We start from the raw sequence: 27,437 nt of genomic DNA on the forward strand, positions 1-27,437 counted from the left end.
GATGGCTTGTGTTCAGACAACATTTACTGTTTGAGAGCATACTTTCATATATCAAAAATGGATTGTTTTGGATCCCGATTATTAACATTTTCAAACAATACATATGCCCATCTAGGTAAGATTCATATTGTGCACTGACCAAACAAAAACAAACAAGTTTAAAGGATAAAACCATAAAGGGATAGCTTCACATTTCAGGGAATGCATTTATTATCTTTCTGCTGGTGTGCTGGTTCATGTTCATGGGCCACAACCAACAGAATTTTATATTAAAGCACATAGAATTTACTAAATAAATACACCTATTAATCACTAATTAACAAATGAATTAGTGATTAATTAATTAGTGACATATTAAGCACACATTATTAGGGATATTATATTAGATTATATTATTATAATAGATATTAGTGATACTGACCTTCTTATCTAACTCTGTAAGTAAAGAGTATTTTCCGAAATGTCAGATTTTCGCTTCAATGGTTGTGAATGGTGGTGAGGGATTCAGGGCAGTGGAGCAGCTTGTCTTATAAACTAACATTAACTTATGATAAATAACAGTATTATCAGACATTTGTGAGTCAGCTATGAAAACTGTTAGCTACAGTGTCAGACATGACTAACCAACAGTTTTTATAACAACAATCCACCTCATACAACTGTAGCATGCAGCTGTTAACAGTAAATGTAACACCTCTTTTTAGTGCCATTATTATATTTGAGTGATGTTAAGTAAGGTTATAATGTTAATGTAATATTGTAGATATGAATTCAAATGGCCAACCAGTAAAGTAGTAAACAAATCTAATCGTTCAGCCCAATTACAAGGCTTCCTACTGCAGCTTGAGTTTCTTGTGTTTTCATTTAGATGCATCCAGCAGCAACGGCAAACTCATCTGTCGAGGCTGCTCATCATGCCGTGTGCCAGTCCATCTGGAAACCACACACTCGCCTCGAATGTTTGCGATCGCTGACGTGGTGATTTTATTGAGGATGTCCAATCTTAGTCTGTTTCTCCTTTTGTGGATGCTACTGCACAGCAAACACTGGACGACTGGACTGTGATGGTGGTGAGGGGCTCAGCTTTGTTGATTCTGCCCCACACCCCTACCACCTCCACCACCACCACACAGCTTGGCTCTTCTTACATTATTAGCCGTCTGTGATGTTACATTAAAGATGCATGACTCTCATGCTGCTTCACTCAGCATGGGTCTCCTGTGTGTGTGTGTGTGTGTGTGTGTGTGTGCTTAGATGCACATTCTCGAGTTACTGAGCGGGAGAAAGACGCACAAACACACACTCATCCACACACAAATACACACATGTATTTGTGCGCATGTGGCAGAGCTCTTGGCAAAGCCGAAATTTGTTATTTGACAGATGGATGTGGGAGGCTGTCACTGAGACTAAATGCTCCTGAGAGAGACAGAGAGAGCTGTCTGGTTGGACAGAGATTGCGAGCTAGATGGACGGCGAGTGGGAGCGGGTTAGCTCCACAGTATTGATATAATGCAAGCTTTGAGTGCCCTGTCTGCTTGGTTGAGTGCTTCTCTGTGTTACTGCATATGGTGTGTGTGCATTGTATCAGCAGTGTGTGTGTGTGTGTGTGTCTGTGTGTGTGTGTGTGTGTGTGTGTGTGTGTGTCTTGGAAGCCCGTTTGTGTGTGTGGAGATGGAACGAACACAAGAGAGTTAAGCTTGTATGTGTGTTTAACGCTAACCTCTCTCTGAAGTCCATTTTAAAATCCCCAGACGCTCTCAGACACACACTGCGCTTCCTGTACGCGTGTGTGTGTGTGTGTGAGAGTAAGAGAGGGTTTGTGAAGTTATCCGTCTCCCTGGCTGTATCAGCGTCCTAATTGAACTAACAAGATTAATGAAGCAAACTAGATTGTCAGAGTCTTTCTCCTCCCATCTTCTGTGTTTGGGCTGAGGAAGCTCAGCGCAGGTGTGTCTGTACACAACAGCTTAAATCCAAGTTACATACAGGTTGTGATGTGGATTAGATCTCCTATCACAATAGATCTAATTGATGCTGAAGTGATTGGTCAGTTACTTTGGTGACGTGGTTTAAGACCCTTTACTGTCAGAGATGCGTACGTTCTATTAATCAAAAGCAGTAAATGGCAAAAATAATTATTAGTTTAAGTGCCAAATGATCCTTTAACTCTGGTGTTTCATTGAAATAAGATGAAAGAAGATATAAAATTTACTTTGAAAATATAAAAAATCCAAACACACATTATAATGCCTCTCTATGCAAAAACTCCTCTGACATTGAAACTAAAAAGCTCCTGTTTAAGCTCCTCTGTCTTTCAGCACCCCTTCCCCACATCCACTCTAACATTTAACAGAACTGAACTTCATTAGTATTCATTTGGAGTTATGTATTTAACTCAATATTTATTCTCTGTTTGACAAACGGAGCGAAATACTTGCTTCTTTAACCAGTAAATGCTTTTATAAATGTACCAACTTTATTTGTCTGGTGCTATGCAAGAAAAGAGCTGCAGAGTAAGGTGATAATTCTCTGGGTTTATTGCTAAAAACTCTGTTTAATCTAGTTTTAATATGAAAGTATCGGTTAATGGAGTTCCAGGACAATCCTTAGTCAACTGTCTATTCAAAATACTAAATATGTATTATTGTTTGTTTTAGCCTGCTAGGTGGGGTAGCACGATATGGTTTACGACAGTTCAAATAGAGACAAATGAGCTTAGAATAACAGAAAAAGAGGCGGTAAATTGACTCTAGCAGTCGTTTCTCACGGCACGCGTTGACTTGTCAGAGTGGGAAACTAGGGGGGAACTAACAATGTTAACTATGGCTCTGGTCCCTTTGGGAGTGCAATGAAGGCAGCATACATGATCCCAGGATCCTGGTACTTGCACAACTACTCCTCCTTTTTTACAAAGGGCATACAGGTGTAATCATCTGTTTTGGTATCCTAAGTACAGATCTCTATTATTGTGAATACTGTTGTGACACAGATGGAATTAACGTGTGTGCAAAAGGTTTGTTGGCTAAAGTTTCTGACTCAATGACACCGTCCATCTGTCATTTCTGTAGGTCAAAGTGAAACCACAGCATTTATGCACAAATGCAATGTTCACTGGGTTTAGTTTAGGTTTGGTGGATGAGCTTCTACTTTACTTTTTAATAGAGTGCTTTAAATTTCCTAGTTATGTAATCCACCTTTGAGCTTAACAGAAATTTCTGGGTTAAACTGTTTGTTCAACCAAATCACAAAAAAATCACAAACTTGTCTTTGTCTAGCCTTTGAAGGCTCAAAACAGTGCAGACTCTCCACTGTGAGCTCGGAGGATTAATTCAGTTGTCATCACAATAACAACTTTAAAGGTGCCCTCCAGCATTAAGACATTTTGCTTTGAATAATACACAGTCTCACATTATTTCAACAGAATAATCCATGCGATCAGTTAAAAATCCTTACTTTTTGCTCTTCTTATTTAAAAAGTTGGATATTTCCATATATAAATTTGGAATTTGGAATATTTTCAAGGTTTATGCATTTAAAACAGGGTGTTGCCTATTTCACCATGATGTACATCCTCAGTGTATATATGCTGGAAATTACAATCTTGCATATCGCACTGCATAAGTGGCATATTAGACTTCCAAAACATTCTTACAGATTTTACATGCATGTTGCAAGGTTTTAAGGTCAAAGGAAGCTTTTCATGTCAAACTCTGTACACTGGCCTTCTGTACATCATTGCATGCAGAAAATACATGACAATACTATGAAGTAAAGTATAAGCTAAATATATTTTTTGAGTGGAGGAGACTTTAATAATGCAAAATGAAATCGTCCTATACATCCATCCTAACTTTCATTTTTATTAATTGTTAGAAGCTGATAACAGCATTTCTTACCAGCTCCCACTGAACAAAGAGCAGGGCCGCAGCCATAGGAACGTCTGTTGCTAGGATACATGGCTACACTGTAGTAGGAACAGTAACCATAGAAACGAGCTGCACGGTCAACATCAATCATCACATTTTTGAATCAACCATTTGTTAGCATTACGTTTCTGGTGCTTGAACGTAAAGTTCGCTGTTAATTCTGGTTTAATTTATGAATGCACTTTACAAGCTGAGGTGTCTTTAGCAGTCTGATACCCATCAGGTCAACCTTGAACTCTATGGATTAATTTAGTCTAATGTAGCATTTTGTTTTGACTCTGAAAAAAATGTACGTGAACCATTCCTTTGTTATTCTTACACCTTCAATACCACATTACCAACCTAAAATAATGTACTGTGTTGTGGGTTTTGCCAGATTGATTTACTATTAAATGGTGGTGCAAATGCAGAAGTGGTTTTTCAGCCTGCCAAGAATTAAATCCTGGAAAAACACTGACAGTCTGTGTTTATTTCAGATTTTTTTGGCATGAATTTGAACACTGGCATGATCTAAATCAGCTTCAAAAGATCTCATATCAGTGTAGTAGTAATTCTTATTGATTTGGAGATGAAAATGAGCTTGAAGGCACCTCACAGTAACTGGTGATGTGAGAGCGGTGCAGTTTTTTTGGCTGGCATCATGTCACCTCAGGACCCGGGCACTAAATCAATGATGGTTCTGTCAATTTGCTCCACTCTGTTCCAAATCACTCTGAGTCCATCTTTCAGCTGAAATCCCCACTGAGATGTGCTGTTATGCAAGAGGTTACATTTGAGGATTAGCACATCGTTTTCAAGGGTAGAACCCAATGGCATTTATAGGTCACAAATCTCATGCAGTTATGTATTATACTTACAACAAAGGGATAATACTGGATGTACACTTTTACATAGACCTGCTACTCTTTGTCTATTGTGGTGTTTGACTTGAGACCGGTTCTTGAATAAAGATTGTTTTCAATACTGGTTTTCCATGTAGTCAATGAAATGTAAAAAAAACAAAACAATAAAAAAACTTTCCAGACCTCAGCATGATGTGTTCACATGTTTTGTTTTGGTTGACCAGAAGTTCAAAACACAAAGTTGAGTTTACTATAAAATTTGACAAAGAAAAGCAGCAAATCCCTCGTTTGTTCAGTGCTTGTTTGGCATTTTTCACTATTTTATCTTGAGAAAATAACTGTAATATTAACTTGTTAGAATAGGTGCTTTGATTCCTAATTCATGAATTAACGTATTTTGCAGCTTTAATTGATATTAATGATGCAAGAGATGATACAAAAGTTGATGCAAAAATTTGAAAGTAATACTTCTGAAAATTGCTTTGTTTTTATACCACTTTGGTTATGATGGTTAGGATCGTTTTACTTGTTACTACTATGCTGTATAATAAATACACAGATAAACTCTAAACTACTGCTGAGCCCTGTACAATGAACACTGCTTCTTTGCTGTATGTGTCCGTGTGTGTGTGTGTGTGTGTGTGTGTGTGTGTGTGTGAAGGGCGGTTGTGGACTTTTTGCGTTCTGCTGTTTCCTACTTGTTTCTGTGAAATCTTTGTGTCTCATGTTCAGCAATGCACAGAAGGGTCCATGTGTGTTGCTGCATGTGTGCGAGTCTGACTGTTGCATAAGAAGATCTGCTGCTGTCCCAGAGCTTAACTAAGGATTTAAACGTCTCTTTCTCACTCTCTCTTGCACACTCTCTGTCTCTCTAGTGCTGTCTGTTGCACTCTCCCTAATCTCTGTAATTGCATGTGTATTGAATTGAGGGTGATGTAATTATTTGCTGAATAAAAGTCCATGTGTTTATATGTAGATTGTATGTTTGATCATCCAGTAATGTTTGATCAGGAAAATGTGCTTTTGTTCCGTGTGCTTAAGAAATTCACAGATTGAATGTCCTTCTTTTAAATGGCACCTGCTCAAACAAAATGTCTGCATACTGAAGAACAACTAATTAACTGTAAATAAATATAGTTTAACACAAAACATCAATGACAGCATAATAATTAAAGATAAACAAGAAACTGTTTATTCAGCTGTAGTTTGATAAATCCACTGTAGGTAATTTAAGCTATGCATGTGGAGGATTAATGGATTATACCATAGGTACTGTATAACTAGAGGTGACATCATTCTCTAATTCACCAGCTTTACTTCCCCCTCAGTTACCCTCCAGCAACTAGTCTGTGTTTTGGCAACTCTTAACATCCCTGTGAGTAAAACAAAAATATTATTTAATTTTTTTTTTTTTTACCATTTCACAGTCTGTTGGCACAGAAAAGACTGGGCTTGCTGGTGATCTAAAAATAAGAAGCTTGGATGAGGCTCCACAAGCATTACTTTATCCAACATGTATTGTTGAAAATGCGATGGCCGCAGACTATTCACAGCACAAGAACATTATGTCAAGGAAGCTGGTTTGACTCTGTTGAAGAAGTTGAGTGCATTACTAGTAATAGCTGACAATACTTTCTCTTTTAAATGTATTTTGCTGCCATAAAGCGGGTTAATGTTACACATTGTTGATCTCTTTATGAAAATTATCTTCTGCACACACTGAGAGGTCAGTGTTATCAACCAGGGAGCAGGAAATAGGCCAGTTGGTTAACTTATTTGTTATTGCAACATAGATAGATGGTTAAATACATGCATGCTTGTCTTGGTTTCAGTAATTATTTATTAATAAAACTAATTTACATTAGGTATATGTAATCCTGTAACACTGCTACAAACTGCTGTTCTTAGTGCTGCCACTGTTTAATGAACTCAAGTAAACATTATTATTATAGGAATGTGCAGTGGCCATAATGTTATATATAGGTGAAGTATCTACAGTTTAGACCAAATATGCAATTTGTATATGTGTAACTTAACCTGGATAAGGAAAAACAGGCAGTGTAAATGCATGCAAAACAAATGCAAAACACATTACAGTCAGAATGAAATCTGAATGGTCAGACCACATTCTTATGAAAAAGATCTGCCCAGTGTCCCGGCGAGAAGCATAAACAGGTGGAGCCCACGCACCAGAGTAATTTGTTCAGAGGTCTGCCAGTTGTGATCACTTAATTTACACATTAAATCAAATGACAGGGACACAATTAAGATAACAAGAAACCTTATAAACAACGAGAAGGTGTAAATGCACATCGCTGTTACAAGAAGTCCTTATCCAGATAACATCACATATTCAAATACCAGGAGTAAACAGGGTCCTTTGTGATGCTGGTGCTGAGAATAGAAATGATAATAGTGATAAAGATGGTGTTATTAACACTGATAATGATATGGGTGGCGGAGAGGAGTGTAATGCTATTGAAGATAATGACCTCTTCCATGTGCACTGGTGTGTTTGTTTGTGCTGGAGGAAAGCCCCCCTGCTGTACTCACTGTTCAGCTGTGTTATTTCTCACTGATTTACTCTGAGTTTCTCTCCTTCTCTGTCTGCACAGATTGACTTGGAGCCAGAGGGGAAGGTGTACGTGGTCATCGATCTGTCCGGATCCTCTACTGAGGGTAAGAAAGCACACTACTATACTGGTGCAGACACAAAAAGAGTAGGAGAGAGATCCCTTCGTAAGGCCCTTTCACATAAGTGCCCTACAAAACATGATAGCTACTCTGGACAGTAGTAGCAGCAGCAGCAAGAAGAAGGGCTCCTTTGTTGTTTTTGAGTGAACAATGTGAAAAAATAAAGCAATTTGTGTTAACACTTCACAAGAGCACTGTCAAGCATGTTGAAATAGTACATATTTCTGATGCATGAAAAAAGCGACTAATGCACACGATCAGATAAACTTCTGTGGCATATGAACTTCAGATAGATGTGAAGAACAAGGAAAAGGTTGTGATATGTCAGTGTTGTGCTCGCAACTTGTTCCCACTGCACCCAAATCTCCAGAAAATCAGTTTATACAGATGTAACATAACTGTACACACATCCTCAGCTATTACTGCTCGTTTGCTGCATTGGACCTAGAGGCCACTGAGTGTGATGGAAAGATTAACAAGAAGCCTCGGGCCTTCCTGTTTTCCTAGAAAGTTACTTAACAGAATTAATAGAATTTTCCCAATTTCTCTGTTGTTCTTTGTTTCCTTCTCCTCTATTTGTTTGCATTGATTAGCCATGGAAACACCCAGAATGCCTCCCTCAATTAGCCTGTCTGTACACATACTCTCACTCACATGCCGCATGATAAGAGTGATTTTCACCTGCACCTGTGTATGTTCACACCTGATTATAAATAGAAACCATTCTCTGCCTTCCACTTCCAGTGTGCATTTATATAAGTGTGTGTGTGTGTGTGTATATGCAGATAGTTTGGCAGACTGGTTAAAGAGGGTGCTGCAGAGAGCTCAACAGTATTAGAGTATAGTTTGTCTGTGGTAAGACGGATAAAGGGAGAAGTAGGGAGCAAAGAGAGAGGGAGTAGATTCTTAAAATAGTAGGTGAGATTGAGCCTCGGATTACACACACACACACACACACACACACAGAAATTCAGACTCATGCATCCGTGTCTTGCCCTCCTCATCGATGATTGGACACTTTGTGGTGACCTCACGACCCACTCGCCGCCCACTCCTGAATTCAGCTGGCTCGAGTGCTCGTCATGTTAATGTATGCTGATAAAAACAAATGGTGTGTGTGTGTGCGCTGATGGGAGGGATGGAGAGGACTAAGAGATGGAGAGATGGAGGGTGAGAACTAGAGGAAGAGGTGGTATTTTTAGCAGATTTATTTTTTTCCCCTGGTGCAATCTGTTCTCTGCAGCCTCAGATTCTGGAAGGACATGTTCCTCTTTTTTTTTTTTGTCTTTCCTCCTCAACTTTGCTCTCCATCCTAATGCATCTGTTGGTCTCAAGAAGTAAAACCAAACATCTGACCTAACCTGGCCATCTTCTTTCACTCTATGTTTCTGGGTTCCCTGCTCTCTTCCTATGTTGGACTAAAAAAAAAAGTGTTCTTCATATTACATAAATTCAAATAACGTTTACTGACTAAAGTAAAGTCTGCAGATTCCATGTTTTTCAAACGTAACATTTACACACGCAGTCACATTTAATTTTTTCCCATGTAACAAAGAAAATCTTTAAATGTTTATATTTGAAAAGCAGGGACGAACAAATGCTTGGTATTTTTCTTGAAGGATGACTGAAATGATTAATCAGTTAGCAAAACATCTGCCAATTAAGCAGTCATTTAATTGATCAGCTAAGTAGGACCACCGGTGTTCAGTTTTTTCAATTATATTGAATTTTGCATGCTATTTTTCAAGCTTAAAGAAATATGACAAGTTCATCTCACTGTCCTCCACCCACCTCCTCATCCTCCACATAAAGGCCCCTTCTGCTTCAGAGTTATAAATATCATCTAATTTTATTTTGCATTGCTCTCAGTCTAATTCTGTCATGTTCAAGAAGATAGCCTGGGTGAGAGAGGGATGAAATTTCCTCCACATCTTTTTGATGTTTTAAGCAGTTCCTTTTAATTTGATTATGGTCTCTTAATGAACAAAAATGAAAGCAAAAGTGCTGTTTCAGAAAATGGCTTTGTCAACAGTATAAATAGTGAGGATGCTGTTGAATGTGTCCTTAAAATACACAAATTATAAACAAACCAAATATCAATGTGTAATGGACGTTGCAGATATCTGTCAAGTTTTTCCATAGAAATCTTAGTTTGGCCTTTAAATTAGTGTTACTCAGACCATCATTACTAATCAAGTCCAACTGCCAGTGGGGGATTATGACTGAAGCACCTGTAAAATATACAGTAATTTAGCATTTAATCTTCAGCTTAACATTTGTGCAGTCTGGTGAGTTTACTGGGTAGCTGTAGCTCAGTTGGTAAGGCAGTTGTCCATCAACTTCAGGATTGTGGTTTGGTCCCTGCTTCCTCCTAATGTAGAGGTGTCCTTGGGCAAGATACTTAAACCCCATTGGAACGTCATCAACCATGTGCAACTGTCCAAAAACATTTTCCCCATGGGTATCAATAAAATAGTTGTTGTTTTACAGTATGACTAAAAATAATTTGTCATACTGTAAAACTAGTACTGCAAAAATCTGTGTTTATCTCTACTCTTCTTTCAGTCCAGCTTCACTGTGAGCACTTCAGCCTCAGCATTTGCTGCTAATTCAAAAGCTGCAAAAGAACCAAAGCCAAAAGACATGTAAAATGTCTGTATGTGTCCACACAGTTGACTTCAGTAGATTTGTTTAAACAGATTTATTAGCATTACTCATTATTGTTGTTTATTTTTATATCCATGTCCAGTATGTCATATTTGTTGATATTGCCAGTGTTTCCTCTACCCTGTCGTTGCTGTCTGCTTGTCCTCTACATGTTTGTGTCTGAATTTTCTGTGTGTGTGTGTGTTTATTGGACGTCCATCTTGCAGTTGGTCATTCAGTAAGTACAGAGTACGTCTGTCTCCACGACAATCAGTCCTAACTGCTGTTATGCCTCATCAACCCCCTTGTGTAAGGGTGTGTGTGTGTGTCCAGGACAGATGGATGATGTATTATGTAAAACAAAGTGATCCCATTAATGCCCCCCTCACCCTCTTACCAACACCACTATCACATACAGATACACAAAAACACACACATCCGCTCACAAAAACCTACTCACATACAAACAGAGTCCCTAGACGTCCTGTCTGTAATTGAACTCTGGAGAGGTTCAGCAGTAACCACATCTATAACGCACCCAGGAGAGAGAGATGGAGGGAGAGTGAAAGAAAAGGCAAACTAGGACAGGAGCGCTGAGAGAAGGAGTGTGTGTGTGTGTGGGAGTGAGAGTGGAGGTGGTTCTCTTGTCTTAAGGTTACCCTCGGAAAGCATTTATCTTTCCGGGGAGATGCAGAAAGGAAAGGAACGGCTGGTTGGATGGTGTTCGCTGAGGAGGAGTATTTTAATATGCTGTCCTTCGTTTTGGTGCCCACACAGCAAAGTATAAATAGCCTATACACGGATGTATGCATAGGCCTCTGGTAGGTGTGGGGTATTTGTGAGATACATGGAGGAAGGAGGGGAAGGAAGATGAGAGGCCATTGAATGATCAAACATCTTAAGCAACAGGATGCAAATTATCCTTATTTGTAGAAACCATCTTAGGAAATAAAACCGGCTACAGCATTGTGATGTGTGTGGATACTTCTCATCCAAAAGTTACTCATAAACACCTCTCTCTAGGAGGATTTGTTTTGATTGACTTGTGTCTGTTCTCTGCAGCCACTGGAACCAATGACAATGAGGAGCGAGTGTTTCGAGAGAGGATCGGTCCTCGCCGGCGGCAGGGCGCCGTCCGGAGGCGCGTCCATCAAGTCAATGGACACAAGTTCATGGCCACCTACCTGAGACAACCAACCTACTGTTCACACTGCAGAGATTTTATCTGGTAGGAAACACACATTTACTCTAACAGCTGTACAGTATATTATTAAAACGACCTGACTGAAATGCTGACTCTCTGTGTGTGATGTGATAGGGGCGTGCTGGGAAAGCAGGGATACCAGTGTCAGGGTGAGTACTTTTCTCTGGCAGATTCCAATTTCTCAAGTAACACTGCGCATCATTTATTATTTAGGTGTGAGAACATAAGAGGGATTACATGTTGCTGAATGACGGCTGTGATTTGGTTGCAAGCCATCACCACTCAGAGCCGTAGATGCATTACACCAAGCTCCACATAATATACTAGTAGATTAAATGGCTCATGAGGATGTGTTGCTTATATTTCAGTTCAGTTGATGCAAACATCCAGGAAATTCTGCAGCAGGTGTTACTTAACTGACCTGTGGAATCATAATCAAACTGAACCTGATGTACATTCAGTAAAACATTCAATGCAGTTTCAATTTATTAAAGTTCAGCCTTTTATGTAGCACAGCAAGAGGTGCAGGTGTGTCTTTTGAATTCAACTTTTTAATGCTAACATGCTGTCTTAGCATAAAGATGCTTTCAGATCGACTTGACTTCCAGGGTTGAAAAAGTTTCCAGACTTGAAAAATCTATTCTCTGATCGTTTGAAAAGCCTTTATACCCTCCTGGATTGTATTTCATTGGTACCTTAAACAGCACACACACACACACACACCGGTGCAGCACATTAACAAACAATGTGTGCTGCTTTAAATATTTTACCATGACCATGAATAAATTTTCCAAAACTACACCAGCCAACTATGTTTAGTTGCCTTAAGGCTTGTCCACACAAAGGTGGCTTGTCCACAGTACAGCTGCCTACAAACTAACCCTACACATTTCTCTTGTGTCCACATTGAAGCATATTTTCTATGCCTAGTAGTAAGCTTAAGTCTATTTTCTTGCTCAAAAGCACAGATGGCCTACATTCAATACTGTACCTGAATGCACCCTTTGTAAACACAGACTGCTGATTATGCTGTCATTGTGCTCTATGTAGACACTGTAACCACACTTTAATCATTAATTAGTGAATTAATAAATATTTAATTGTAAAAAAGTAACCCAGATTTGTGCAGAACCATCCTGTATTATTGGTTTGACTGCTGAGCGATCTGTGCCACCTCTGTAAAAGCTGTAATATGTGTAATCATATACAAATATTAATAATTCAGCTAGTTTAGAAATCATCTACTGTGTACATCAATCATTCTTTCCTCCAGTTCATATTTGCAAATATAATTAAGGCCTGTAACAGGACACGATGACAGACAGTTAGTAACAGTGATCCAACTGGTGTTTGTTGAAACTACATATTGCACTTTTACTATTTATGTAAGAATTCCTGATATCTGAGCTCAACATATCGGCCTAAGTCAAAATGTTCACATTGTTTTTAGGCTTTTGTAGATTTTGTATGGTTTGATTTTTTTGGCATAGGCCGCCAAACTAGATTAATGTTGGTCATAACAATCCACTTAAATAATTGTACAATCTAAAACTCAAGGTTTTTGGTTGCTTTTTTATGATTAAATGTGTAAAAATGTATTCATACCTGTCGATACTGTGCTTTTAGTGTGTACGTGTGTCGTCCACAAGCGTTGCCATGAGCTCATAATCACCAAGTGTGCCGGGATGAAGAAGCAGGAGGACACACCTGAGGAGGTACAAACAATCACAAATGCAAATACACATACTGAAAAAAGTATCTAGATGTAGAAATGAAAGGCAGGACCCTGTGTGTTCATTAAAAGGGAAATATGTATTGACAATTTAAAAAATATAATTCAGCAAGGTCTTAATATTACATTGCAAAATGCCTTGAGATTTTATAACTAAGATAAATAAGGAATACTCAAGACAAATATACCGAAAACAGACTTTAGACACGTGTCTTAGTCTTCCAAATGTGTGGCAGTGCCCTCTTCCTAAACACTGTGTGTGTGTGTGTGTCTCCCTCTGTAGGTGGGTTCACAGCGGTTCAGTGTTAACATGCCCCATAAGTTCAATATCCACAACTACAAGGTTCCCACCTTCTGTGACCACTGTGGCTCCCTGCTGTGGGGCCTCATGAGGCAGGGCCTGCAGTGCAAAGGTGAGTTCATGCACATCTGGAGATTTACAGCGTGAGCACACAGGAAGAGGTTATAACCACATTGCGTATATTTTTGAGTTTTAGACTGCTGTAATTACCATAAAATACAATTTTTGATGTTAATTTAAACTTATGATGAGCTTTAAAAAAAAGTTTTTAATATTTTACATTCTTTATTATATTGATTCTTTAATAAATTCCAGTCTACTATAGGATTTTAAGATGATGTCTACTACTTTTATTTGTTTAGTTTCCTGTTCCTAAAACACAATGCATCTGTTCCAGAGGCTGGTATAATAGGTAAAATAGCGGGTCTTTACATTAAAGGAAACTCATTTACTATTGAGCCAGCACAGTTTGAAATTATTAAATATAAAAACAATTTTTAAACTTTGAACTTTTGTCCTTGTGGTTTTTCAGTATGTAAGATGAATGTACACAGGCGGTGTGAGACTAATGTAGCTCCTAATTGTGGTGTGGACGCCCGGGGAATTGCCAAGGTCCTATCTGACCTTGGAGTCACACCTGATAAAATCTCAAACACTGCACAGCGCAGGAGGAAGGTAAGAACTTACTCTTACTGTGGCAGTACACATGTTAGTACCACACAACAGGAGGATATTTGCATTATAAAGCTTTTATTTTAATATTTGAAACATTAAAGTACAGGGCTCATTCTGCAGTTCAGATAAACAATTTGAATATTTGGAGATAGATTAGATGTTTTTCCAATATATATGCAGATATGCTGAATTTTATTACTGATGTCATCATTCATCTTTGGTATTATGAGAAGCATCTGTCTAGACACTACTACCAGCCCCTGTTCAACCACACCTTCTGCCTGCAGTTCACAGCAGCTCATTACAACAGCTTCAGCTTAATTGGTGTATCAATATTTTCGTTGCCTTCTAAGAGTACCAAGTTTATGTTAGTGGTAAGCTAAGCTACACAGCTCCTTCCAGTGATTTCATTATAACCATATAGAAACAAGAGTAGCATCTTCACATCTAACGCAAAGTGCTTCAACTGAGATTCAGCTCCCTGACTCATGATCACGATTTATGAGGCCAACCCATAGGAATGATCATGTTGTCTCTTTCTCGCTCCAGTTGACTCCGGGGCAGGACCCTCCCCAGTCTCCTCCTGAACTCTCTCAGACTGAGGAGAACAGCTTAAGCCAGCCAGCTGTCCCCACCTCCCCATCACAGCAGGGTAAGACTGATCAAAACACACACACGATCACAAACATGCAGACAAGCCTTTTGAGAGGCCTTTTAATGTGTTCATTTTACCAGTAAGAGGTAGTCATTTGATTTTAGTAATAATATTGTTGCTCCTTTTAAACAACAAGTACTTCAATGTGTTGTTGTCCTTGCAGAAATGAGGCTAAACTTGAATTAACTAAGAATTATCCCTCACCGCCCACCACCATTTGGTTGTCACAGTTAGTCATCATCCTCTCACACTTTGCAAGCTGAGAAATAAAAGTTAACTTTCTCTTTGTGGAAGAATTTTTGTTGTATCGAGCCAAAAGATGACGAGAACACCTGTCACTGCTGCTATTTAATCACCCTTCTCATAGATACTGTTACTGACTCATCGCAGGTTTTAACAGAGGACATTTTTTTAAAGTTTATTGAAAAGTAATTAGTAACAAATAATGAGTAACATAATTTTTTTTTCTTAGAATAACGAGCTGAACACTGACAGGGGAAAAAAAGGCAGTCGACTCTGTTTCGCTGATGTCTGATGTGCTTTTCCGATGACACCCACAGACTTGGCAGAGTTAGATCGCCTGCAGGACGCGCTGTCACTCGACCAGCAGGGACCCCAGCACTCCTCCACCTCATCATCTTCCTCCTCCTCCACCACCTCCTCTTCCTCTTCATCCACCACCACGGCAGGCAGGGAGAACGGACAGGTCCAGAGGAGAAGCCTCAAGGACTTTAACTTTATCAAGGTTCTTGGCAAAGGCAGCTTCGGCAAGGTGCGAAAACACAGAGGAGGCATTTGAGGGGGATGTTTATTTGTTTGCTGTTCATTATGATTATATTCGTTTAACACCACAGAGGTTTGCCGTCATTCATAACTGATGATTCATCTGGAGATGTCAGCAAACATGAGGGACAGATGTTATAAATCAATTATAGTTTTCAGTTAATAGTTGTTGCTAATTATTGCTAATTGCTAAGTATTGCTAATTTACTTTTATACCTTACAAATAGTGATGGTGAACTTTAAACCTGCACTAATCAATATTTTGATATGATCAAATGACTGGTCTGTATGAAAAGCTGTTGCAGTTCCCCTCGATTCTCGATCTTTCCGGTCATTGTTTTGATTTTATGGATCACAAATTCACAGTTTTGGTTCGCAACACGTAAAACAGCATAATGTCCAAAGGCAGAAAGCTGTTTTAATAAACAACATAATGAATCATTGATAATATTTCTGCTAGATGTGTAAATAAGCAACAGTTTCCTATAGCTATGTTTTATGAATATAGCATAAAGTGTAAGATCAGATGCTTATCTGTCTTCTATCACTGTGCAGTAGTGTCGAATAGTTCAGATAAGAGTGTCCTCTTTCCTGTCTCTTACCCTCATGTTTTTGTTTTATCCATCTGTTCTGTTCTTCCTCCAGGTGATGCTTGCAGAGTTAAAGGGAACAGAGGAGGTTTACGCTGTTAAAGTTTTGAAGAAGGATGTGATCCTGCAGGACGATGACGTGGACTGCACCATGACGGAGAAGCGCATCCTGGCCCTTGCCCGCCGACACCCCTACCTCACCCAGCTCTACTGCTGCTTCCAGACGCGGGTAGGGCCACCAGCCCGTACACACATGCAAATTAGATAGGTAAGCTCTGATTTCTCAGTCTCATGACTTCTCTCTCTCCGCAGGACCGTTTGTTCTTCGTAATGGAATATGTGAACGGAGGAGACCTGATGTTCCAGATTCAGCGATCCAGGAAGTTCGATGAACCTCGCTCTCGTTTCTACGCAGCCGAAGTCACCTCAGCCCTCATGTTTTTGCATCGTAATGGAGTTATCTACAGGTAAATGCTCCACTTTATTTCTATAGGACACCCTTATCTATTATAGCTTTAATGAAGAACTAAGTACTATTAGGTAATTTCATAAAAAGTTTAGTGATCAGGAACATAACAGAAGGTGTATGACAACTTGTTTCACACTTTAATTGAGCATTGCATGTTCACTTGTCCCTGTGAGCCCAACTGCTGTGGAAACCAGATGGTACTAATTCTCTCTCTGTGTGTGTGCGCATCTGTGTCTTTCACAGGGATCTGAAGCTGGACAACATATTATTGGATGCAGAGGGACACTGTAAGCTGGCAGACTTCGGCATGTGCAAAGAGGGCATCATGAACGGACTGACCACCACCACCTTCTGTGGCACTCCTGACTACATTGCACCTGAGGTGAGCTAAATTCAGCCCACTGGAACTTAACTTGACCATAATCCTTGATTTTATAAAGTTTGGCCACATTGCTCTGATGTTTTGCACTTCTCTGTGGTGTCTGTGCCTTTGTTTTTTTTGTTAAGCAGCCGGAATATAGTTGTACAGTATATAAATATAAAATATAAATAAAGTGGTACTCCCATTATACACTGTTGCAGGAAGCAGACTAAAAAAGGAAAAGTTAAAAACTGATGCAGCGGGGGTTGAGATATTCAGAATTTCTGTTCCAAATAAAAATCAAGTCACACAGAATGATATACAACTTCGTTTTCACAGGCTGACTAGTTCTACTGATCATTAAAATAATGTTTTATTTTATTTTGTATAAAACTGGTTCTTTAGGATTTAACATTTTTGAAGACGTTTTTCTTCTGTTGCATTTCTCACAGTTAAATTCAGGTTTCTAATTTTTAATTGTTTTAGTTAGTTTGTCGTTAGTTTGCATAAGTTACATTCCAAATTAGATATGCTTAAGAAATACATGAATACGGTAAAAATGAGATGACCTGTGTTGAAGCATGTTACATGCTGAAGATGGATGTTGGTGTTATATCATTCATCCTGTTTAATTATATCATATTGTTGGTTTCAGATCCTGCAGGAGCAGGAGTATGGAGCCTCTGTGGACTGGTGGGCCCTGGGGGTCCTGATGTATGAGATGATGGCCGGACAGCCCCCATTTGAAGCTGATAATGAAGACGACCTGTTTGAGTCCATTCTCCATGACGATGTCTTGTATCCTGTGTGGCTCAGCAAAGAAGCCGTATCTATCCTTAGAGCGGTACATGTCAACATCCACTATAATTCTGCCTGTATAATCTGACCATCTGAAAAAAACAAAAACAAAATATAAACAATATAATAGTAAAAGGAGAATGCATACACAAAATACAATATTTCACTTCATGCCTATATATTTCACTAGTTTTAGGTTTATATCACTCTTCTGTGGTCATTGCAGCGACACTCATTCATGTTTTTATCCTCAGATCAAATCAAACTGCACTGCAATTCAAAGTGCACTTAACATAGAGGTGTGACAACGCACTTTACTCTGACGCTGAGAAGAATAAAAAAAGTCAGTCAAAGAGGTTAAAGTAATAACAATGCGATCATAAAACCACAATAGATCACAAAGTGCTCTCACAGTACTGAACAGACAGCAGAACAAAAGCGACGCTACTTTGAGTGACAGTAAATAACACCAGCACTCTGACCTGTTTCATCACTCTGCCATTACGCCACTTTGATTTTACCATCCACAGAACCATTAATGCCTCAGCTCTATTATTAGCACTGAAATGCTTTTTGCTCAGCCCCTCGTTCTGTTTCTGTCCTTGTCGTTTTATAGGAGAAACCCCAGCTTAGCACCCTTTAAAGGGGCTTGTTTTCAGACAATATGATTCCAAATCTTTTGTACCATTGGTGTGACTGTGTGTTTGTGTGTAGTTCATGACCAAGAACCCGGCCAAGCGTCTGGGCTGCGTGGTGAGCCAAGGCTGCGAGGAAGCTATCAAGACCCATGCCTTCTTCAGAGAGATCGACTGGGTCCTGCTGGAGCAGAGAAAAGTCAAACCACCCTTTAAACCCCGAATTGTAAGAAGCAGACACACACACACACACACTCACTCAACATGTCACATACAGAAATGGTCAGTAACGTTTTACATCCCCACCAAACTGCAAAAATATGAATTGTGAGTTTATGTTATTCTCTAAAGTGCAAAAAAGTGAACAGTAGAAACTCCACCCATCCAATACATAGTGAAAATACTTGAAAAGTGGCACCACCACTGAATATGTTAGATGTTAGATACTGAGATTTTAATACGTCAACCGCACATTTGAGGTTCAGTAATTTGCATGAAAATGCAATAACAAGGATAAGAGGAAAGGCTTATCTTGTATCACCTTATCTTGCTGTGATATTGGTCATGCAGTAGCTCTTGAGATGTATTTTTCAAACTCTTAGCCGAGTTGTCTGTCAGAAGCACACATGCAGTTAACAGTGTGGTCAGAAGGTGTCGCTCTAATATCACTTTCAGTGCACTGGACTGTAGCGAAATTTCTTCCCCTGACATCTTTCCCCTCTGTATGTGTGTGTGTGTCTCTGCAGAAGACCAAACGAGATGTGAATAACTTTGACCAGGACTTCACCAAGGAGGACCCCGTGTTGACGCCCACCGATGAGGCCATCATCCGACAGATCAACCAGGAGGAGTTCAAAGACTTCTCTTACTGTGCCCCTGAGGACCCACAGACCTAACACACACACAGACTCACACAGAGATTCAGAAACACTAAACCTGACACTCATACATGTGTAGAACCATAAATCCCTTTACGAAACACACCAATGCACACACACACACACACACACACACACACACAGTCACTCCTTTACTTTGAAGCTATTGGATGTCGTTACTTTTGGAATATTCTTTATTTGCATTGTGTTGTTCTTGTTGCCTGGGTTTATTATGAATATAATATGAATATGAATATGAATATGTGCACATGCTTTCACACACATTCCCGCGTGTAGACATTCAATGCAGACTCACACACTACAACCCCAAGTTCTACGCTCTCTCACACACACACACACAAACACAGCTATGCCGCACACGCTCAGACAACCAAACATGCACATAAACACACACATTCACTGCTTCTCTCCCTGGCACCTGTACACATATGGACTGAAGGTGCTGGGTGTAGAGGCCTGTATATAGCCTGTGTTGATTGGCTGTATCGTGTTGGTATTGTCTGCTAGTAAAGGAGAGTCGTGGCGCATGGACAAGCACCCTACCTGTGTTATTACTGTCCTTATTGTGGACCAGTTAGGGCCAAATACCTTTTGTGCAATACCCTGACTTATCTATATATTTTACAGTTTGGTTTGTTCATGTGTTATTTTTGTTAGTTTTTTTTTGTTTGTGGTATGATTGAGATCTCGCTCATCTCGCTCATCATCTGTTCTCCTGTGTGTATAAAGTGAATGTTGAACTTACAAGTTACAGGCTATTGAACTAATTATGTGGAGCAGAGAGTTACAGGCGGCCTGTGTAGCAGTGAAAAGCCCAGTTTCCAGCTATTTCTTCCATCTGCTAGTTTCAGAGTCTGCGTCTGCCCTGCTGGTGTGAATGTGCTGGCCTGTGGGTGATTTTTTTTTTGTTTTTGTGAATGTACATTTTCATGTGTGTGAATGTGTGATTTTCTTTTCCCATCCCCGTTGGTGTGTGACTTTCTGTCTTCAGCATTTCTGTTTCTATAGTTACCATCAGTGTTTTCAGCCCCTTTTCCTTCCCCCTGTTCTCCAAAGCACCAATTCCCCTTTTCCACCTCTTGCAGCCATCTCTCTCAGCCAAAACCACTTGCTTTTCTGACATTTGCTTTTTTCAAGAATGGCTTCTTTTCTTATTGCTCTGTCTCTTTTTTATTGTAATTATTATTATTATTGTTATTATTATTATTATTATTATTATTATTGTAAAGTGTATCTGGAGGAAACCTTTGTGTATAATACTACAACTATACTATAATAATTCTGTTACAGCCGGTTGAAAAGAAATGTGGAGAACCAGCAGCTGAATTACCTCTCATTTGAAACACACACACCACACACACCACATAAGAGTACATACAGATGACTCTCACCTTTGCCTCCTTCCTCTTCTTACTCTCTTACACACATACACACACACACACACACACACACACACATACACACAGAAGGACTGTTGTTGCATATACTGTACAGTGATCTGAGGATGAGCTGGTTGCTCTGTGTGCAGTAGATTTGGTGTGTAGTGAAGCTTTGTGCACCCAGGGGTAGGGCTGTTCCTGGTCACACTTCTATCTTATTCTGTGCCAAAATGTAGTGCAACAGCCAGGCTAGTCCTGTCTGATCTGATTCCATTAAAACACTGAGCTGTCTACATCAATTCTAGACTTCTCTGTGTCTTCTTTCCTTCCTCTTTTTTAAATTATTGATTTATTCCTTGGGGCGTTTTTACCGATTCTCACCTCCTGCTGTTCAGAGGCAGATCTACGGGATTCTTGAAAGTTTGCATGAAAGAATAAGAGATGAGAGGGTGGGGTAGAGAGAGGGAAGGGGAGGGGAAAGGCTAGCTGACCTATCATTGTGCTCAATTTTGGAGGCCTGTAGGTGATGCACATGCAGGGAGGAGAGGACACACTTGCTGGAGTCTGTTTAACACGCTTGTGCTGTGCGGGAAACTTTGTCTTTTGGCATTTGGCACCGCCAATTGCCTCTCTGATTAATTAGGCTACCTGTGATGGTGATAATTGTAGTGGGGATAAGCCCTGCTGTGCTGTGAACTCACACTGTTCATCATGAGATTGCTTCTAGATGCCTGTTGGACATGATGACTGCTGACAAGGAGAAGAGAAGGTAAAGCCACTGTGCACACTGTTACTTTTACAGTTCATTTGACTCGTCTTTTAACATATTTTTAAACATGTTCTTTTTTTAATTGGTTTTAAGATTTAATTGACTTACTGGGATTGTGCTAGACTAAAGATGATAATTTGACCACACTAGGCATTTAGATAATGTCAGTGCCCTACATCCTTTCCCCACAAGTTCATTAGATTTGAACTCAAAGCCTTTATAAAAAAGTTAAGCATAACATAGCCCCAATTAAGAATAAAAGCATATTCCCTGATATGCAAGTGAAATTATCTTAACCACAAGTAAAAAATAATGTAAAACTCGAGATTTCCTAACTCACAAGTGTTTTCTTAGTCCAAGTGTTGCATGGTGCAGATTGAGAAATTCTGTCTAACTCTGAGAACTCTGAAACTTGACCATTTATCAGAGATCATGCAGAGTTAAGGTTTGGAGATATCAATATCTTGAACAGAATCCAATATACTGTATTTAAAATGGAATAAAAGCGCTTCATCTTCCACCTCTGTGGTTCTCCTCTTGACATACTTCAATCTGTGGAAAAATGTGATTAAATTAATCTAAATTACCATCAGTAACAATAGGAAGATGTAATAGTCTAAGTATGTTAGGTTCTTTGTTCTTTAGTGCTCAGAAAGTGCAGTAACAAAGAAAAAAATAATAATTATGGTTTTATAATATTTTCTAATCAGCCCATACACAACTACAGTGCGTAGCACTTGAAGGTAACGTACTGGATGCATTTACTCATGTCTTCTATACTTAAACAGTGACATGTTTGTAGCAGTGTATATCAGTGTTTACTTGTTTGATTTGCTTTTCTCGAGCTGTTTCTCATTCTAACTTGTGTTTTCATTCGACCTTTCTCTTCAGGGCGATCAGCCGAGAAGCAGCCAGAAGGAGGAGACGAGTTGAGTCTGATGTGTTCGGAGACTTGTCTCATCTCCTGCCTCTCCAGCCCTCTATCCGATCCCACTTGGACAAACCCTCCATAATTCGCCTCACCCTCAGCTACATACGCATGCACACACTGCTCAAAGGTAACCTTAGTTATTGCACATGCTGGTCACATTTTACACCTGCTCATGGCAGACGCATGGATAAAAAAAAAAATCGCTTCAAAATCATACGTAAATGACCATAAACTATATTTATACGTTTAAAAATTATTATATTGTATGTTTCATATATAAGACACCAAAAAGTAACAAATATATTCTCACAGTATTGACATGAAAATAGCAACTAATAAAATACCAACTAACAAAACAAATGCACCTTAAGCTGTACTTTAAATAATGCAAACAGAAGTTCATATCACAAATACTCCAAGTGAAATCCACTTCACTTAATTAAACCATAATCAGTTGAGCCTACTCAGTCAGTACCAAATTAATACCTTAAAAATGTAAAAAACGATTGTAGATGGCAGGTGGAATAAAAAAAAAAGAGTTGGTGAACTGCGTCAAAGACGCTTTGGCTAATATTACAATACAAATATTAAAATTGCAGCTTTGTTTCATGGTTTTCAGAGACGTGTAAGCTACAGCTTTGAGAGAATTAATTCTTCCAAAATACTGCATATCTTGAAAAAAATACAGTTAATGATGAAATTCTGGGTTTCCACAACTGATGTTTCTGCAGAGTGATGTTCTGCTTCAGAAAAAGCATGTTTCACTCTGTGACATCTGATTGTTGAGGTAAACTGTTGTCACGAGGCCGGTGGGTTTAAAATGAGTGTTAGACAGAGGAAGTCCTTGATAACATGAGTAATAACACCTAGAACACACACACACACACACGGTCGAGCACACGAATTGATCACAAATTCACCACATCCTTTGTTCATAGTTCCCATAAATAACAAACCCACTGAAATTGTGAACTTGACTAGACAAGTTTCCCATGAAGGAAGCATTTTTTCACATCCAACTGAAGGAAAATCTGAAAGAAGCACAATCAATAAAATCACTTTCTTTTTTTTTTGCTGTTTTAGTGAATGCCGGGACAAGAGCAGAAGCTAGCCAAACAGTAAAATATGGCCAAATGGTACCAGGTAGAGAGGAACGGCAAAAGTGTGACAGAAGATGTGATGATGAGGAGAAAGAGAGGGAGGAACTCAACAATTTGGAGGAAACAAACTTGTACCTGAAGATCCTGGAAGGATTTGTGATGGTTATCTCAACTGAGGGAGACATGATCTTCCTGTCTGAGAATGTCAGCAAGTATATGGGTTTGACACAGGTACACACATTTATATCTTTACATGAATGATGTTGACAAGCTTTCCGGATCAATACGAATTGAATAATATGAGTATTTTATGTTTTCTGACAGACTGAGCTGATGGGACACAGTATTTTCGAGTTTGCACACCCGTGTGACCATGAAGAAATCAGAAATAATCTACGGCTAACAGCAGGTATGTGTGTATGTGTGTGTGTGTGAACATCTTGTGTTCAGTCTGGTTTGCACAGTATGTGGTTGTATGAGAGATCACAAACAGATGTGAACAGGTTTATCCATATTTTGCTCTAAAGTCCACCTGAGCCTCCAATAACGAACTGGACTCCATATTAACTCAAAGAAATCAACTGTTATACTGAACTGCCTGCTGCCCAACACATAGTAGGTGATCACCCATATGAGGATGGGTTCCCTGTTGCCCTCTCAGGGAGTTTTTCCTTGCCACTGTCGCCCTCGGCTTGCTCATCAGGGACAATCTGATTATTATGATTCATACACATTCACTCTTCATAAACCCCCATAGTTTCTTTGGTTGTGTAAAGTCAATGTAAAAAGCGCTATACAAATTAAATTGAATTGAACTAAATTACCTGTTTTTTAGAGGAAGTTTGGTGTGGGGGAAAGAGGGACTTTGTCATGAGGATAAAAAGTGCTCTGACACACAGAGGAAGAAGCACCAACCTCAAGTCAGCTACGTGGAAGGTTGGTGGGAAACAACATCACTTGAAAAACTTGATGAATCAAAAAAAGAGATAACATTTATTTTCTGTTTTCCTGTTTTTCTTATGTGGTTTTAGGTTCTGCACTGTCAGGGCCACGTGAAGGTGTGCATTGTCCCATGTTCAGTTTCCTGCCTTCTGCTAACCTGCCAGCCTCTGCCCCTCTCGCACACACTCCTCAGCACACACACCTTCACCAGTCAGCACAGCATGGACATGAGGTTCACGTACTGTGACCAGAGGTGATTTACACAAATGGATACACACACTCTTGAAAACATACACACTCATATACACCCAGAGTTAGTATTTATTTAAAATGCAAGGCCTGTGTGTCAGTGAAGTAATGTGATAGTAACGCAGTCATTCTGTATAATTAGATTTTAAATGAGATCAGGTTGTAAAATGTTAGGGGTGTAAGAATTAGCTTCAATAAAAACGGTGGTGTAGTAAGATGGACTTGGCAGATGGGTGCCTTTAAACAGGAGGGCACCTTCTCTCACCAAATGACCCCCATGACCCTTTACAGCATAAGCAGCTGTAAGGATGAATGTCTATTAATAAAATAATATAATGTAACCTATTTAAAACACTGTAGCTGCAAACTGAGTACAAGTCGTTTTCTAAGTATATAATAAGGAAGAGTTGTGATTTCATTTTGCAATGTTGCATGTTACGAAATTATTTTAAAAAAAGGAAGGACAATTTGTTAAACTCCATATTTATGCCCTTTAATTCACTTCAATTCTAATCACCAAAATGAGGTAAAACAACAAGGTCAAGGTGAATCAATAGCCGGCTTTCTGTGGCTTTCTGATAATTTCTAGTGTCAGTTTATATTATTATTACGTCATTAAGATGGACATTTAGTTTAACAGGAACAACATAATTCAGATTCTTTTCCAAACTTGCAGCTGTGTGGCACAGATGGGAAGAAAATATCTAATATGTCCTGATTTGACAAGCAGAATTTTAGTTTGAACTATGTTAGTGAAGCCAGTAAATAAATATGAATAAATTCATATTGTTTTTTTGTGCAGGGTGACTTTGCTTTTAGGCTACAGTCCTGCCGAGCTGCTGGGTCGTTCAATCTATGATCTGTGCCACACGCTGGACACAAACTGTTTGGCCAAAAATCATCTGAACCGTGAGTAGTGAAGTAACACAAACTTACAGAAGCACACAGACATTCACACCCGTTAATACTTTATTCCACCACTCTGTCTCATCTGCAGTGTGTCTGAAAAGCCAGTCCGTCAGTGGGCAGTACAGGATGCTGGTGAGAGGTGGCGGTTACGTCTGGGTGGAGAGTCACAGTGCCGTCATCCCCAGCGTCCGACCCTCTAAATCCAGGCCTGCGGGTCACCAGCCGCTCTGCATCCTCTGCGTTACCTATGTCCTCAGGTGTGTGAGTCATTTGTGAGATTTAAAAAATCTACTTGGCCAGATTTGAAACTGTCTCGATACAGTGAGGCGGTATGTTTTGTCACAACTGTTAGATTTTTTAAATTAATAACAGGCTTTGATTTTGGTGAATCGCCGGATTTTCATTTAGTGTTGACGTTTGTGGTTTTGGAGGATTTACTCAATTATAGTCCCTTCGGTGACCTTCTAACTGAACTGAATCACTTCATTTGACATAAGTCAAATATATAATTAGTTTGTTTATTATTTTTATTTATTTATTTATTATATTATTTTGTTCTAAATTTCTCACATTATTCTACTGTGATTAGCCTCACTGCTAGCCCAAAATGTCATAAACTGTAGGTGCTGTAACTGCAGAGCTTTATGTTTTAAATTCCTTGAATAGAATTTAAGGTGTTTAAAGTAAAAACATCATAAATTAGAAGGTTTTCATAGTTTTGTGTATAATTTACTGTATTTAATTTAAATCATACATGGTTTAATGCTGTTTGCATGTGTGTGTTACAGTGGAGTGGAGGAGCCGTCCCTGCAGCTCTCTTTGGACCAGACCATTCACAGATATTAGAGCTGAACCACAGTCCGAAGAACAGTCAACTGAATCCTCACCTCTAAAAAAACACCAATGTGCTCTACCTCTCTCTGAGAAACTTGTAATAAATATAAAACAAATTGAAAACAGCTTTCTGTGTGATTGTTTCTGAAGTTCTGATGTTTATTTATACTATCTGATACAGAGTTTTTGGATGTAGCTGCAAATATTTAAATGGTCTGAAGATAACTTGTCATAAAGGCAGTTTTAACTTCTGAGAGTTTTGTTATATATTACACCGTTTTGCATAATCGTTGTAGCATGATGTTTGCCTTCGTCAAAGAAAACTGAAAGCTTTAGGTGTGAGCTGTGGTTGGAGACAGTTGACGGGGCGTAGTGAGAGTCGAAATTTAAAGTTTGACTTTTTTATGACCTCTCGAGGCCTGACCTTACATCCCTTAGGGTTTCCTCTTGGGCCACCTGACACGTGGGGTTGACATCTGACGTAGAGTGCACATACACAAACACACACACATATACACGCAACCACACTATATAGAGAGATATGCATTGTGCTGATGAGAAGATGTGAGCAGACGCAAGTCAAAACCACAACTTCCTGAATGAAGACAGCCGATAGGAAAGTTCTCGTGGGAACAGTTTCAACTTTTTACCTCTTAGCCTTTACACACACACACACACACACACACACACACACACACACACACACACACACACACACACACACACACACACACACACACACACACACACACACACACACACACACACACACAGACTATTTCAAGTTTCAGCTCAAGCACATATTGGAGAAAAACGTATTAGTTGGCTCGGTGCATTGCAACAACCTGACCTCTTACCACCTGTGAACAAACACACAGACAAACGTCTCCTCCTGTACTATAAACGTCTGCCTGTAAGCACTGATGTGGAGTTTTGTATGTCAGGACATGTCTACATAATCTGCTAAATTTGGGTTGAATTTGGTTGTGTTTGTGTTTATTTTTGTTTTGTTTCAGTAAAATACTTTTTATACTATTTATAACTGACACCTTTGATTAATTTTATATCCAAAACACAGGGTTAACAACGTTAAAAATAAAACTAGCTGACA

At 39.2% G+C, this 27,437-nt stretch overlaps 2 protein-coding genes across 2 annotated transcripts in view; both read left to right on the top strand.

The window, feature by feature from the left end:
• prkcea (protein kinase C, epsilon a) overlaps positions 1 to 20,891 on the top strand; it is a 29,449-nt gene extending 8,558 nt beyond the window's left edge. The window contains exons 2-15 of the mRNA XM_026351567.1: positions 7,387 to 7,450; positions 11,174 to 11,339; positions 11,430 to 11,464; positions 12,942 to 13,030; positions 13,331 to 13,460; positions 13,881 to 14,023; positions 14,573 to 14,675; positions 15,239 to 15,450; positions 16,107 to 16,280; positions 16,364 to 16,518; positions 16,764 to 16,902; positions 17,537 to 17,725; positions 18,394 to 18,540; positions 19,061 to 20,891. Of these exons, the coding sequence (XP_026207352.1) occupies positions 7,387 to 7,450; positions 11,174 to 11,339; positions 11,430 to 11,464; positions 12,942 to 13,030; positions 13,331 to 13,460; positions 13,881 to 14,023; positions 14,573 to 14,675; positions 15,239 to 15,450; positions 16,107 to 16,280; positions 16,364 to 16,518; positions 16,764 to 16,902; positions 17,537 to 17,725; positions 18,394 to 18,540; positions 19,061 to 19,210 (1,896 nt within the window). The 3' untranslated portion in view covers positions 19,211 to 20,891. The remainder of the gene's footprint in view (positions 1 to 7,386; positions 7,451 to 11,173; positions 11,340 to 11,429; positions 11,465 to 12,941; positions 13,031 to 13,330; positions 13,461 to 13,880; positions 14,024 to 14,572; positions 14,676 to 15,238; positions 15,451 to 16,106; positions 16,281 to 16,363; positions 16,519 to 16,763; positions 16,903 to 17,536; positions 17,726 to 18,393; positions 18,541 to 19,060) is intronic.
• A 271-nt stretch (positions 20,892 to 21,162) lies between these two features.
• Positions 21,163 to 26,372, top strand: epas1a (endothelial PAS domain protein 1a). The gene is made up of 9 exons (XM_026351679.1): positions 21,163 to 21,361; positions 22,253 to 22,419; positions 23,376 to 23,623; positions 23,717 to 23,801; positions 24,228 to 24,328; positions 24,424 to 24,587; positions 25,386 to 25,492; positions 25,581 to 25,749; positions 26,281 to 26,372. The coding sequence occupies exons 1-9, from the start codon at positions 21,333 to 21,335 to the stop codon at positions 26,336 to 26,338; spliced, it is 1,128 nt and encodes a 375-aa protein (XP_026207464.1). The 5' UTR covers positions 21,163 to 21,332; the 3' UTR covers positions 26,339 to 26,372.
• Positions 26,373 to 27,437: the final 1,065 nt, after the last annotated feature.

Source organism: Anabas testudineus, chromosome 19, assembly GCF_900324465.2.
Source record: "Anabas testudineus chromosome 19, fAnaTes1.2, whole genome shotgun sequence".
NCBI classification, from domain to species: Eukaryota; Metazoa; Chordata; class Actinopteri; order Anabantiformes; family Anabantidae; genus Anabas; species Anabas testudineus.

What these genes read in the sequence shown, in the direction of transcription:
- epas1a (XM_026351679.1), top strand. Translation starts at nt 21,333, where the DNA reads ATGATGACTGCTGACAAGGAGAAGAGAAG. An exon ending in CATGCACACACTGCTCAAAG is followed by an intron (nt 22,420 to 23,375) that starts GTAACCTTAGTT and finishes TTGCTGTTTTAG; the next exon opens with TGAATGCCGGGACAAGAGCA. An exon ending in TGCGTTACCTATGTCCTCAG is followed by an intron (nt 25,750 to 26,280) that starts GTGTGTGAGTCA and finishes TGTGTGTTACAG; the next exon opens with TGGAGTGGAGGAGCCGTCCC.